This window comes from Anolis carolinensis, chromosome 3 (assembly GCF_035594765.1).
Source record: "Anolis carolinensis isolate JA03-04 chromosome 3, rAnoCar3.1.pri, whole genome shotgun sequence".
NCBI lineage: Eukaryota > Metazoa > Chordata > Lepidosauria > Squamata > Dactyloidae > Anolis > Anolis carolinensis.
The window spans coordinates 283,786,322-283,801,835 of NC_085843.1; the positions used below are offsets into that span (position 1 = coordinate 283,786,322).

At 41.6% G+C, this 15,514-nt stretch overlaps 2 protein-coding genes across 2 annotated transcripts in view; one reads left to right on the plus strand and one right to left on the minus strand.

The window, feature by feature from the left end:
* Window positions 1-649: 649 nt before the first annotated feature.
* On the plus strand, window positions 650-8,382 carry LOC103281310 (uncharacterized). The gene is made up of 2 exons (XM_062974335.1): window positions 650-2,303; window positions 4,758-8,382. The coding sequence occupies exons 1-2, from the start codon at window positions 2,117-2,119 to the stop codon at window positions 5,723-5,725; spliced, it is 1,155 nt and encodes a 384-aa protein (XP_062830405.1). The 5' UTR covers window positions 650-2,116; the 3' UTR covers window positions 5,726-8,382.
* A 246-nt stretch (window positions 8,383-8,628) lies between these two features.
* LOC134297932 (mannan-binding lectin serine protease 1-like) overlaps window positions 8,629-15,514 on the minus strand; it is a 56,894-nt gene continuing 50,008 nt past the window's right edge. The window contains exons 10-12 of the mRNA XM_062976924.1: window positions 13,938-14,005; window positions 11,382-11,481; window positions 8,629-9,425 (exon numbers count right to left, since the gene is read on the minus strand). Coding sequence (XP_062832994.1) covers window positions 9,235-9,425; window positions 11,382-11,481; window positions 13,938-14,005 — 359 coding nt within the window. The 3' untranslated portion in view covers window positions 8,629-9,234. The remainder of the gene's footprint in view (window positions 9,426-11,381; window positions 11,482-13,937; window positions 14,006-15,514) is intronic.

The following is a 15,514-nucleotide window of genomic DNA, read 5'->3' on the forward strand; positions in this document are numbered from 1 at the left end:
TCAATATATCATGATATTTTGGTGCTAAATTCGTAAATACCGTAAATACAACATAACATTACTGCGTATTGAACTACTTTTTCTGTCAAATTTGTTGTATAGCATGATGTTTTGGCAATTAATTTGTAAAATCATAACCTAATTTGATGTTTAATAGGCTTTTTCTTAATCCCTCCTTATTATCCAAGATATTCGCTTATCCAAGCTTCTGCCGGCCCATTTAGCTTGGATAAGTGAGACTCTACTGTACTTTGAGATTCTGTTTCCGCAGGCAGCAATCTCTCAGCCTCAAATGAACTGTATCACATAGACAACCAGGTTTAGGTTTATCTTCTGGGCTGACAGGAAAGTCACCTATCTGTACATATATACAGTAGAGTCTCGCTTATCCAACGTAAACGGGCCGGCAGAACGTTGGATAAGCAAATATGTTGGATAATAAGGAGGGATTAAGGAAAAGTCTATTAAACATCAAATTAGGTTATGATTTTACAAATTAAGCACCAAAACATCAGGTTATACAACAAATTTGGCAGAAAAAGTAGTTCAATACGCAGTAATGCTATGTAGTAATTACTGTATTTACGAATTTAGCACCAAAATATCACGATGTATTGAAAACATTGACTACAAAAATGCGTTGGATAATCCAGAATGTTTGATAAGAGAGTGTTGGATAAGTGAGACTCTACTGTATATGATTTTGGGGGATTATCTGGTTTGAGAAACAGCCAGAGGGATTTGCCCAGGCTTCCTGTTCTCAGGGGATTATTTTGCAGAGTTTACTGTCTTGATACATTTTATAAAGCAGTTTATACATTTTATATATAGGAGATAGATACAGTACACAGAAAGATACAAGTTACCGAAAAATTCATGAAAAATAGATACAATTTATTAGAGGGTTAGAAACGATAACATTTAGGGGTTTTATAGCTGCTGCTGGTTTGGTCTCAATCTTCTGATGCTTTGAACTTGTGCAAGTCTGGAAAGGGAAAAATCATATTTATTTTTGAGCCCTTAGTGAACTAGAGATCTTCCTGGAGTGGAGTGGTTTATCGTGGCTCGACTACAATGTCAGTAACAGAAGACTCTGGATTACAACACTGCCACAAACAAAAGAATAATACAACAATCTGAAACATGATCTGGAAGAAGAGGAACAGGAAGGAATGATATAAATTGGCCTGTTCTCTTAAAGGCATATCAACAAACCGGGGAAGTGGTTAGCAAGACTAGTGAGGAAAAAGAAATAGAGCCAGTTGATCACCAAAATTAAAGCACAAGATAGGGTTATCCTGTTAGACAAACAAATCAGAGAAGAATTCAAAATATTTTATGGGAAATTATATACTAAAGACTCAATAGACTTAGGGAAAATAATGGAATATTTAGGGAACAAAAAACTTGATAAAATCACAGACGATCAAAGATCACATCTGAACAAAGACATTACAGAGACGGAAATAATTGAGGTTATTAAGAAACTGGATAACAACAAAGCTCCAGGGCCGGATGGCTTTATATCAGGATTTTACAAGCTACAACTAGAAGAAGTGATTCAATCATTGAAAGAAATAATGAATCAAGCCCTTCATAATAAGATCATCCCTGATTCTTGGAAGGAAGCCACAATTATAATGATCCCAAAAGAGGGATCAGATCAAACGGATGTGAAAAACTTTAGACCCATCAACACAATGCTTTAAAAACAAACCCTGGAATCTCTGTTTGAAACAGTTGAGTAGGATAGTTAAGAATTGGCCTGCAACATGGTTTAGAAAGAAGAACAATGTTAAAGCAAACGTTAGACAAAAAAAAAACAATTATTTCTTTACTGTAAGAAATCCTTCCCCCTCTTCTTTCTTATGATACACTATTGGTGAAAAGTATTGATAATATAATATGTTCTTTGACATTATCCTGGGGAGGTTTCTCCAAAGTTTCATTTCTGAAATGTTGATACTGATAGGAATGCAGAACAAAGGTCTTGCAATTCCCTGATAAGGTGCCAGAGTCTCAAGAAAGGAGGCTGAACCCACCCTGTTACAATCTTCCTGCTGTAGAAGAACACATTGGATTTATGATTTAAGCAAGCTTCGCACCCCAAGGAAATATGGAGAAAAACAATGGATTTTGGAGAGCTGTGTTCAAGGAGAAGATCAGAGCGGCAAAACCAGAAGACGCTTGGAGCCTGAGGATGGATGAGACCCTTGAGTTGTATCAGGTGCCATCGGGATGGAAGAGATTTCTGCAAGATCACGCCTATGCAAGGTATTCACTCAATAGGCCTTTAACAGACTGCTAATGGTTTTGTCGCTGGTATATTTCAGTAAGGCCTAAAGACCAATCTGAACAGGGAAGATAAGCAGGGCCAGCCCTAGTTGGTACTTGGATGGGAGGTCATCATTTAAATATCCTCTATTTTAGAGAAAGGAAGTGGTGAAACCATCTCTGAGGGTGAGATTTTTGGGTTCACCATAAATCTACAGGGGACTAGAAAACATATACATGCCCACACCTTAGTTAATGAAGTGCTTCCTTAGTAGAAAATTCAGAAATAACAAAATAGGTGTAGGTGTAGAATAGGCGAAGGTAGGTGTAGAATAGCTGGATGTGTAGAATAGATTTAGGTAGGTGTAGAATATGTTTAGGCAAATGTAGAATAGGTGTAGGTAAGTGTAGAATGCGTTTAGGTGTAGAATAGGTGTAGCCTCTTGGAGTCCCCTTCGGGGGAGATAAAGTGGGATATAAATAGTAGTAGTAGTAGTAGTAATAATAATAATAATAATAATAATAATAATAATAATAATAATATATGTTTTTAAGTTTTATAGTGTATTTTAATAGTTTTTATTAATCAATTGCATGTACTGTTTTGATTTATAACTATGTTTTAGGCATTAAATTTTGCCAATTGCTGTAAGCCGCCCTGAGTCCCCTTGGGTGAGAAGGGCGGGGTATAAATGCTGGAAATAAATAAATAACTTATAATAATTATACAAATAGGTAGACATAGAATAGCTGTAGGTATAGAACAGGTGTAGGTAGGTGTAGGTGTAGAATAGGTGTTCCTATATCTAAAAAAAAATTAGTTTCGTATGGTTAACTCAAAATCAACAATATCCCTATGTGAAATGAAACAACGAGGTCAGGTAAGCTTTGCAGAAATAGAGAACAAACATTTCTAGCAATGGCACAAAGTCTTCTTCAAAAAAGGACCCAGGGATTATCCTGCCCCTTTCACCAGCCTCTGCCTTTTATATTAAAAAAAGGGTAAAGGTTTTCCCCTGACCTTAAGTCCAGTTGTGACCGACTCTGGGGGTTGGGGCTCATCTTCATTTCTAAGCTGAAGAGCCGGCGTTGTCCGTAGACACCTTGAGGTCATGTGGACAGCATGACTGCATGGAACGCCATTGCCTTCCCATCGGAACAGTACCTATTGATCTACTCACATTCGCATGTTTTCGAACTGCTAGGTTGGCAGAAGCTGGAGCTAACAGCGGGTGCTCACTCCGCTCCCCGGATTTGAACCTGGGAGCTTTCGGTCTGCAAGTTCAACAGCTCAGTGCTTTAACACACTAGGTAGTAAAAAATAGAGAAGGAAATCTGAATACAGAAAGCACAGCAGAGTTATCTGAACCTCAGAATCTGGCTGTGAACCCACTGGGTGTCTTTAGACAAGTCACACTCTTTTCAACTATGGAGGATTATGTATGCATGACATCCAGAAGTAGTTTAACTCATGTGATGAGCTCTGTCCCTCTCTATGCTTGAAAAGAGGCTGAAGGGTCCTACGACTGGGAAATTTCTCAATGTGATGAGGTGATTGTCTTCCAAAGGTCTTTCTTTCTTTCACCATGAAGACATTGATTTCTAGACGGGTGGTCCTGAAAAGCATTTGCTTGCTGGGTTGATGTATGTTTTCCGGGCTGTCTGGCCATGTTCTAGAAGTATTATCTCCTGATGTTTCGCCCACATCTATGGCAGGCATCCTCAGAGGTTGTGAGGCATGGAGAAACTCAGCAAGGAAGGTTTATATATATCTGTGGGAAGTCCAGGGTGAGGGAAGATATACTTCCCACAGATATATATATAAACCTTCCTTGCTTAGTTTTCCAATATACCTCACAACCTCTAAGGGTGTCTTCCATAGATGTGGGCGAAACGTCAGGAGAAAATATTTCTGGAACATGGCCATACAGCCAGGAAAATTATTTATTTATTATTTATTTACAGCATTTATATTCTGCCCTTCTCACCCCGAAGCGGACTCAGGGTGGATCACATTACACATATAGGCAAACATTCAATGCCTTTTAACATAGAACAAAGACAGACAAACATAGGCTCCGAGCGGGCCTCGAACTCATGACCTCCTCTTCAGAGTGATTCATTGCAGTGATTCATTGCAGCTGCTCTTCAGCCTGCGCCACAGCCCGAGCCCAACATACAACAACCCTGTGATCCCGGCCATGAAAACCTTCGACCACACATTTGCTTGCTGTCTCTTTTTCTTGTAATGCCATTTAAACTGCATTACATAGTCAAAGTGTCTAGTTATAATATAGTTTGAACTGCATTATATGTGTCATTATATTTCCCATAAAATGCAGTTCAAACTGCATGACATAACAGTGTAGATCTAGCCAAAGAGCCATTTTGCTTGGCCACAAACAACCTATATTTATCGGTGAAATGCTGATGGGACAACTGCCACCAAAGTGGTTCACCAAGATGTCTCCTTTGTGCCTGATATTCCTATTCCTCCTTGTTTAGATTCACATGTTCAGAATGTGGCCATCGCTGGGCCTCCTATAAAGTCATCCTCCTGTTCCATGTGTGTTGGCAGCCACACAAGAGGCAAGGGTGCATCCGGATGAGGTGCTTCAAGCAACAGTGCCACAAATGCATGTCCAAGCATGAAGATCCAGAATTTACGGAAGAGTCTGCTTCCAAAGTCTTGGAAAACTTCATCGTCACCATAAGAAAGGAATGCTATGGAGAGCACATCGAAGACGCAGAACTCTCCGAGGTGGTCATCCACAGCACTGGTCCTCATCAGCGTGAACTTTGTGAAGGGTGTCAACTGGGATTACACAAAGGTCCACGAGATTGGCCTCAAGGTGGAGTGCATCAGGGGAGAGTGTCCACTTGGGAGCCTGAAGGGACACATGATTGGCCTCAAGGTGGAGTGCATCAGGGGAGAGTGTCCACTTGGGAGCCTGAAGGGACACACAATTGGCCTCAAAGAGGAGGGCATCAGGTGGGAAGGTTCACTTGGATTCCTGACAGGACACATGATTGGCCTCAAGGTGGAGTGCATCAGGGGAGAGTGTCCACTTGGGAGCCTGAAAGGACACATGATTGGCCTCAAGGTGGAGTGCATCAGGGGAGAGTGTCCACTTGGGAGCCTGAAGGGACACACAATTGGCCTCAAAGAGGAGGGCATCAGGTGGGAAGGTTCACTTGGATTCCTGACAGGACACATGATTGGCCTCAAGGTGGAGTGCATCAGGGGAGAGTGTCCACTTGGGAGCACAACTACACACGGTTTTTACAGCCAACTGATGCGATAACTACCCCAGAGCCATCACTCACAGCAGTCATGAATCCTTGCAGCTGTTCCAAGCACTACATTTACATCACCATCGCTGTTGTCGCCATTGCCATCGCCGTCATTATCATGATCTTTGTTGTCATTTATAGCTGTGGGTTGCTCTGAGCCAGGCATGAATGCAGATTCAGGAATCACAGAACACTAAAGTTGGAAGAGACCCCTGGGTCATCCAGTCCAACTCCTTTCTTGTCATGTGGGAAGACACATCAAAGCACCCCTGACAGATGGTCATCAAGCCTCAGTTTGAAGATCTCTAAAGAAGGCCATGTCAGAGTAATGGTTATTGTAGTGTGTGAAATGTTTACTCATTGTTAAAGTGAATATGTGTGTGCAGTATCGAATATTCAGCCAAGATTTAATTATTTATGTAAAACTAAATGGGCACATCTGTCTCATTATTATGCAAATTGCTTTCATGGTAAAATACTGAATATGTATACCAAAGAATTGTTTCAAAATAAATTTCTTTATGTTTTATTATCTGTAAATGGTTAATTTGTATACCTGTCTTAAATACCGATATACTTGGAGTCACATACCAGCAAAAGGGGGTCATTAGAGGAAAAAGTTTAAGAAGATTTGATCTAAGCTAAAAAGAAGAAAAAAAGCAAAGGGGCCGTGGTAGTGCAGCAGGTTAAACCACTAGCTGCAGGAAAATCTGTCAACCAGAGAGTTGGTGGTGCAAAGCTGAGCTCCCGACTGTCAGCCCCAGCTTCTGCCAACTTATTTATTTATTTACAGTATTCTATTCCTCCCTTCTCACCCTAACGGGGACTCAGGGCGAATTACAATGAACATATATATGGCAAACATTCCATGCCATCAGACAAACAACATACAGTATAGACACACACAGAGGCAATTTTAACATTTCCAGCTTCATGAGGGCATGCTCAATTCCGGCCACAGGGGGAGCTGTTGCTTCATCATCCACGAGTGACACTGAGTGCTGTACTTCCTCATTCCTTTCCACGTGTTGCTGGCGGTTTTTTTTATGGTGTTGTAAATTCGTTAAATTAGCCTCCTGCGTAAAGCGTACCTAAATTTCCTTGTTGATATATGCAACTGTCTTTTGGGCTGCTTAGGTAAACAGCAAGCCGGGCTATTTGATGGTCAGGGGCTTAACCTAACCCGGGCTCCGAACTCATGACCTCTCAGTCAGTAGTGATTTATTGCAGCTGGTTACTTGCCAGCTACACCACAGCCCTGCCCTTAGCATGCAATCAGAGTAGATCAATAGGTAAATTGCCTATTGTAATTACCTTGTCGGGGAGGTAAAAGGGCACCCATGCAAATATGCAAAAACATGCTGGCAACAGATCAGCGATATCTACTGATAACAGGCTCCTTGGCCTGGAAAAATGGAACAAGAGCACCTACCCATGGCAGAAAGTTGAACATCGCCTCCAGACGCCGGAGATGAAAAAAGGGCAAAGATCTTTACTTCTGTTGGCTTATTGTATGTTGTTGCGTGTAAAAGGCATTGAATGTTTGCCTCATATGTGTTCTGTAATCTGCTATGAGTCCCTCAGGGAGATAGAGCGATATAATAATAATAATAATGTGATCGAGGTGACCACCCTCCCCCCCAGGACTTTGTAAAAGATAGTTCAAAAATCAAGACTTTATGTTCTATATTCCATATATTTATAGTAGAAGGTGATTGAGACTTTTTACTGGAGTTTACTGTGGATTATCCCTGCACTCTGAGGCAAGAGATAACAACTTCATGAATTGTAAAATCATGCTGCTAAAACTCCACTTTTATGAATTTCCATGCTGGGTTCTCCAGATGTTATGAACTTCGTTCTTATCAAATATTTTCAATTGTTTATATCATTCATGATTCCCCTTTATGCAATGTAACTCACTTTTATGGATTCTCCCTTATTTCCATGAAATCTATCTGTCTGCCTATATGTATTTGTACTCTTTGGAATCCCCGGAAAATATGTATTTTTCCCAGCATGGTTTATATTCCAACTTTATTTTATCTTTTTCATTTTATTTCATATAATTGTCAAGTCATGAAATCAAATAGGAAATATTTTGAACTCAACCTGAACCCCAGAACCTATCCCATTTCCTATGACCCAGGCTTCCCTTCCCAAAAACAAAAGGATAATCTGCCACCGCTAAATCCAATCAAATTCAGATTGCATGGACAATATAGGGCTTGAGTCGCCGAATTCGGAGTGTTGACCTAAAGGTGATTCGCCCCAAGGCAAACATTGTCATATCTCACCCAAAGGAAAAACCAGGACACCTCAGGAAGGCGCCCTGCAGAGCCTGTCAATATGGCTCATCACCACCCATCCTTACTTCCACCTCTGACACCCCAAGGCATATCTAAAATCTGTATACGTGACAGAAACCCGGACACCCTTGATTGCTGCCATTAATCCCTTTAGAAATCGGTCTAGCAGGTCTTAATCCGACAGTTCCTGCCCTGTCACCCCATTGTTTCAATAACTCCCGCCTTCTCTTTCCTGATTGGCCCGAGTAGAGACAAAAGGTAGCTTCCTATTGGGCCAACAGAGCAAGGCGGGAAACGAAAGCCCGCCTCGTTCAACCTTCTAGCCTATCAACGATCAGATGGGCGGGGGAGCGGGGCGGGAAATTCAAAGGGCTGTCAGACTGAAATTTTGTATAAATATGGCTTTATTTTGATTATGTGGTACCCTAGTAGACTGAATGATCGCTACTAGAGTCCTCTTCAGCTGAATTGCTCAATAAAGACTCCTTGGCGGATTTTCCTTCAACTTTGGCGGACCTTCTTCATTTCGGCTTCAGGTTGTATTGCGGCTCATATTTTCCTATTGGCTCCGCCAAGGTCCGTTCTCTCAGGACCGGATCGGGTCTCTCCTTAAGGGCCCGATCCCCTAAAACGCGGTCGACAACAACAACAACAACAACAACAACAATAATAATAATAATAATAAATCTTTTTAGACTGCATTAATTCTTCAGCATAGATACACCCTGAAACAGAGGCTGCAAAACTCAGCTTTGACTTATGGTAGAATTTTATTCAGGAAGGGGAGATTATACAACACACAGGCATTTCATATTATGTATTGTGCAAAAATACAGCATAAATCAGATTTTTTTTCACATTTCCAGCAAGTCCCTGAGATGTTACATTTCTCTAAATGCTGCCAACTCCCCTCTTTTTTTGTCTAGGCCACATTTCCAAATTACAGATCCCAGATTAATTCAGTTTGATGGCACTTTAACTGCCATGGCTCGATACTATGGATTTCTGGGATTTGTAGTTTGGCGAGGCATCAGCATTCTTTGGCAGAGAAGGAAAACAACTTTGTAAGCTACATTTCCCCTGATTCCATACTATTGAGGTAGGGCAGATAAAGTGTCACCGTGAAATTCCTTTTCCTCATTCAGAGGTTAGGTCCAGACCAGGCATGGTCCAACTTGGGCCCTCCAGGTGTTTTGGACTTCAACTCCCATAATTCCTAGCAGCCTACCGGCTGCTAGGAATTGTGGCAGTTGAAGTCCAAAACACCTGGAGGACCCAAGTTGGCCCATGCCTGGTCCAGACCCTGAGATATGGCAGGAACCTCTTTGGAAACAAAGCTCTGTGATTCGGAGAGGCCTCAATAGTCTACTCCGGTGACCTCCTTGATCCAAGGCAACGCCAGAAGAACGTTGGAATAAACCCCATAGCGGTCATTCAAGCCACAGCCGTCGCCCCAAGACACCGTCCCAATGAGTTGCCATTCACCGGTGCGGTTGTTCAAGGTGACCATGGGCCCGCCGGAGTCTCCACTGCAGGCATCTTTTCCTCCTGGGACAAACGAGACAAAGTCAGAAATGTTCAGAAATTAGGTGGGATCTGTTTTTCTAAAGCTCCTGGTAAGCACCCAAGACAATTCTCTTCTGCGTGGCACTCAGTTCTTGCAATAGGTTTGACTGTTTCCAGATTAGATTCTAAGATACTCTTTTTATCTGCTTTTAGGACCAAAAAAGGTCAGATGGGCATCTTTCAGGAGTGCTTTATTGTGCATTCCTAAAGGGAAGGATTGGACTAAGAATTGATGACCTCCTCTTAAAAGAGCCTCCTGTAGCAATGCTAATAATAGCCCAGAGTACTTCCTCATTCCTTCCCACATTGTGCTGGACGATTTTTATGGTGTTGTAAATTAGTTAAATTATTCTCCCGCATAAGCGGTACCTAAATTTTCCTACTTGATAGAAGCAACTATCTTTCAGGTTGCTTAGGTCAACAACAAGCTGTTACTGTTTTTGTGGTATTGTAGGGAAATGTTTAATCCATTGTTGCTGTGCAAGTGTACGGATTCGTTCCGGCAAGCATTCCAGCAGTCAACAGGTTAATTACAGTGAGCCCTGATTGACTGCTAGAGGGGCAAAGGTCCAAGACTTCAGTTTGTGTGCTATGTGACAGGAAGATATGTCATGGACCGTGGAATGTGAGGAGGTGCCTTTGTGTACTGATAACAGACTCAGAGAGATACAGAGAAACTCCATGATCTGTTCTTGCCGAGGCAAGATGTGTCCAGATAGTTTTGGCAGTTATTGTTTGTAGATATACTGTAAATAAAGTCTTTAGCACCGCTGGGATCAGCAGATAAGAATGACTAAGCTGTCATCCTTTATCGGTGCCACTTTTGCTGTTTCTAAGTGATCTGACAGATGAGCTAAGATGGTCTGATGGATGAGCTAAGAACGGTTCCCTGACACAAGTTGGGCTATTTTTAATGGTCAGGTGCTCAATCTGACGTGGGCTGGCTTCGAACTCATGACATTTATTTATTTATTAGCAACATTTATATCCCGCCCTTCTCACCCCGAAGGGGACTCAGGGAGGCTTACAAGTTATATTTACATACAATATATTATATTATTAACATAGCATAATATGAGCATTATATATTACTACTAGGTATGCCCGGCCACGCGTTGCTGTGGCGTTGTCTGGTGGTGTTGGTGAGAACTTGTTGAGGTAGTGGTGGTATTGAATGTCTGTTGTATGGTTGTCCTTATGTTTAGTATGCATTTGGTTGTTGTGTACTGTGAAAGTGGTGAGGGTAGAGAGGGTCTATGTCCCTGTGTAGTATTGTATAGTATTTATATGTTGTCCATGTGTTGTGAATGCTTGGATTGTGTCCTGCTGCATAGTAGAAAGGGTTGGGCTGGATGGCCCTTAGGGGTCTCTCCAAACTCTTGTGCCTGTCCCCTGGGCTGAGTGGGTTGCTAGGAGACCAAGTGGGTGGAACTTAGCCTTGTAACTGGCAGCAATTGGATAAAAACAATTATTCCTCTCCCTCTAATTAGGACTTTATTTTTCTTTTCTTTTTGTTGTATCAACCTAGAGGCATGGATGATGGGTTGTGTTGTCAAATTTCGAGGTTGGGGGGCCTGTAGTTTTGTTGTTTTGTCCGCTGCCCTGATGCCATCACTCTTTTATATATATAGATATTGTACTATAATACTATATTGTAATATTATTATTAAAATTGCATGTAATATAAATATACAATTATAATAGTGTATTATTATTATATTGTAATCCATGATAATATTATTATCAATATTATATGTATATACAATATATTATATTATTAGCATACCATAATATGAGTATTATTTATTATGATACTATTATATTGACTCATCTTGGTCAGTAGTGATTTATTGTAGCTACAATGGGTGTTTTGAGAAAGTTAAAGGCACTTAGATTATTTTCCTAATGTTTGAGCTTAACATTCACTCTCGCCTTTACCTTGCTTTTCTCCAGCACAGATCATATCATCAGTTATGACTTTTTGCAACTTGGCGTAAGCTTCTTTGCATAGTGCGTGGTCCGTCAGTGGGATTTCAATCTAAGACACACACAATGATACACAATGCTTTCAGTTAGCAGTCTCATACAAATAATAATCAACAAAGCATACATGGGACAATAGAGGGATTGAGGATGCATCTATACACTGTATAATTAAATGTAGTTTGACACCAAATTCAACTTCTATGGCTCAGTTATATGGACTCACGAGAGTCGTTGTTTTACAATGTCTTTAAAGAAGACCTAAGTGTAGGGAGGGAGGAATTATAGGGGAGAAGATGGCCCCATAAGTGACCTGGACCCAAACTATGTAGGGCTTCAATGCTTTTGACTTTAATCAGAAACGAATTGGAGCAATTTTAATATTACTATGTGCCTTCAAGCCACCTGTTAGTTTATAGCAACTCAATGAATTACTTAGGCAAGGAATCTACTGAGTTGTTTTTGCCAGTTTCGTCATATGAAATTTAGTCTACAGAACTAAATTAGTTCATCTCCCATCCAAGTTCTAACCAGGGCTGACCCTGCTTAGCTTCAAAGGTTAGATGGGATCTGTTGTCCTTAGGATTTAGGACCAGGTTTACTAGCAAGCAATTCTGTTTTGAACTAACCAAATTATCCAAACTTGGTACAGATGTAACCCAATGTATAACACTATGTAACATTGGGTTGCTGTGAGTCTTTCGGGCTGTATGGCCATGTTCTGGAAACTTTCTCTTCTGACGTTTCGCCCACATCTGTGGCAGGCATCCTCAGAGGTTGTGAGGTATGTTGGAAACATTATGTTTACATTACATTATATTTTGCATTTACATTACTATGTAACATTATTTTTGTTCCTGTGCTATAAATGTCATTTCCTAATTGGTTCTATCACAAAAACATGGAAAAAGTTTATTAAACTGCAAAAACTTTGTTTTTGTGGGACCTCCTGCAGCACATTTTGCTCTAGTTTTTCAATGAATATTTCAACCAATTCAACCTAGTTTATGGCAGCCACAAAAACAAAGTTTCTGGAGTAGAACAACTACTTTCAAAGTAAGTACCACACAATTAAACAGGAAGTAACACTTTCAAACCAGGAACAGAAAATATTTCAAATTTTGTTACATAATGTAATGCATTGCTAAAGTCCTGCCCTGGGGTTAACAGCACATCTTCTATCATACATTAACTAAGAGGTTCAACTAGATGATCCTGGAGATCTCTTCCAAAAGTATAGTTCTGCTTCCCTGAATGGGGCTGAAATACAGCCAGTGAATATAAAGAACATAAGAAGAGACCTGAGAGATCCTATACTGTGTTCACAACCAGTTGCTCATAGGAAATCCGCCACTGGTATTTGAATGCAAGTGCTTATTCCATCTCACACGATACATATGATGTAGCCAGGAAATCAGAAAATGTTTCCTACTTGGGAGATTCACCAATCTCGATGATAAAATAGTGAAGAGTAGAAACATCACACTGGCAACGAAGGTCCGCATAGTTAAAGCAATGGTATTCCCCATAGTAACCTATGGATGAGAGAGCTGGACCATAAGGAAGGCTGAAAGAAGGGAGACAGGTGTTTTTGAACTGTGGTGTTGGAGGAAATCTTGAGGGTGTCTTGTTTTGTCTTTCAAAAACAGCCTTAAAACACTGTGGTAAGTAAATGAAAACTGCTTTACTTCAGCAAAACGTAAAGAACAGAACACTCCATGGAATAATGCAAAAGAAAGCAAGGAAGTCTTAGGGCAAACACAGCTCTTAAGTCTGATAAATTCCCAAATCAAATAGCAGTCTTACTTCAGACAAAGAAACAGCAATAAAATCTTAGGAGCAGTTTCCCAGATGCAGACTCGAAACAAGCACAAGGGGAGCAAAGGCTTAGGCATTAGAGTCAGTTTGTTACCAGCAAAAGCTGGCTGTACCTCCTTTTGCTAGGGTGGTTCCCAATTACTCAGTTGCATTTCTGGCAGTTATTCTAACTATTCTCTGTTCTGTTTCCTTTCGCCTCTCCTGAAATGTGGGTACTTGCAAAATCTCCTCCTCAGATTCCAATTCACCCTCAGATTCATGAACACTTTCCTGCTCCCCTTCCTCTTCTGAAGAAGAGCAATCTCTAATAGAGAGTGCCTTGGACCTTGGCAAGAAGATCCAACCAGTCCATCCTCCAGGAAATAATGCCTGGCTGCTCATTGAAGGGAAGGAGATTAGAAGCAAAGATGAAGGACTTTGGCCACATCATGAGAAGACAGGAAAGCTTGGAGAAGAGAGTGATGCTAGGGAAGATGGAAGGAAAAAGGAAGAGGGGCAGACCAAGTGCAAGATGGATGGATGGTAGCTTTGAAGTGACTGGGTTGACATTGAAGGAACTGGGGTCAGCCACGGCCAACAGGGAGCTCTGCCAGGGATGGTCCATGAGGTCACAAAGAGTCAGAAGCTACTGAACGAATAAACAACAACAACATCAACAACAACAATGATACACAAATGCATTGCTGGACTCACCTCCATCAGGGCCTCAGGGAGACGCTTCAGGAACTGCTTCCCCCATCCGCTGACAATGACCATGGTGTCTGTGGGATGGAAATGAGAGAGTCTTTGTGAGAGACAGACACTTTATGGAGGAGGCCTCAATTCCCATGACCAGAGGTCTAAGAAGGTTGCCAGACATCCCAGATATTCTGGAAAGAAAGGGAAGGCGAGTTCAAAAAGAAGCTGGTAGGAATGAGCAGTCCTGAAATCTCCCCTCCTCCCACTTTCCTCCTTGGTCCTTGTTGGGTAGGACTGAAATACAAGGGTTGAGTGAAAAGTAATGCCTCCACCTTCATAACTCCTCAATAGATGGCAGTCCTGGTATGCAGCAGGTCCTGGCTTGTTCATGAGACTCTCTTCTGCAGTTCCATTTGGAGGGAAGCCTTGGCATTGAACGGTTGTGTTGTTAACGTGCGAAGTATGGAACCCTGTGCAGACGGTCGGTCAGTGCGACTTAAGCAACGTGCAGTCACTGAATTCTTGACCGCAGAAGGTGTCACCCCAAAGGAAATTCATCAGAAAATGCAACCTGTTTATGATGATTGTGTTGATGTGAGTCCTATGTGTCGTTGGGCGAGTATGTTTAAAGATGTTGAGGTGGGAACATCTGACTTGTGTGACAAGCAAAGAGTTGGACATCCTGTGACAGCAACCACTGAGTTTCACAAGCAAAAGGTGGACAGATTGATTCAGGACGATCATCATATCATTCAGAGAAAAATTTCAAGCATATTCAGCATTTCACAAGAACGTGTGGGTCATATTATTGCTCTGCTTGGCTATTGAAAGATCTGTGCACGATGGGTAACCAGGATGCTCACACCTGAAATGAAAGCACACAGACTTGAAATTTGCCAAGAACATCTCTCACGTTACGAAAATGAAGGTGATGCCTTTCTTCTTTGGGGCGACACCTTCTACTGTCAAGAATTCAATGACTGCACGTTGCTTAAGTCGCATTGACTGACCGTCTGCGCAGGGTTCCATACTTCGCACTTTAACAACACAACCGTTCAATGCTAAGGCTTCCCCGTCTGCGCAGGGTTCCATACTTTGCACTTTAACAACACAACCATTCAATGCTAAGGCTTCCCCGTCTGCGCAGGGTTCCATACTTCACACTTTAACAACACAACCGTTCAATGCTAAGGCTTCCCCGTCTGCGCAGGGTTCCATACTTCACACTTTAACAACACAACCGTTCAATGCTAAGGCTTCCCCGTCTGCGCAGGGTTCCATACTTCACACTTTAACAACACAACCGTTCAATGCTAAGGCTTCCCTGTCTGCGCAGGGTTCCATACTTTGCACTTTAACAACACAACCGTTCAATGCTAAGGCTTCCCTGTCTGCGCAGGGTTCCATACTTTGCACTTTAACAACACAACCGTTCAATGCTAAGGCTTCCCTGTCTGCGCAGGGTTCCATACTTTGCACTTTAACAACACAACCGTTCAATGCTAAGGCTTCCCTGTCTGCGCAGGGTTCCATACTTTGCACTTTAACAACACAACCGTTCAATGCTAAGGCTTCCCTGTCTGCGCAGGGTT

What these genes read in the sequence shown, in the direction of transcription:
- LOC103281310 (XM_062974335.1), top strand. Translation starts at nt 2,117, where the DNA reads ATGGAGAAAAACAATGGATTTTGGAGAGCTGTGTTCAAGGAGAAGATC. An exon ending in CAATAGGCCTTTAACAGACT is followed by an intron (nt 2,304 to 4,757) that starts GCTAATGGTTTT and finishes TTTGTGCCTGAT; the next exon opens with ATTCCTATTCCTCCTTGTTT.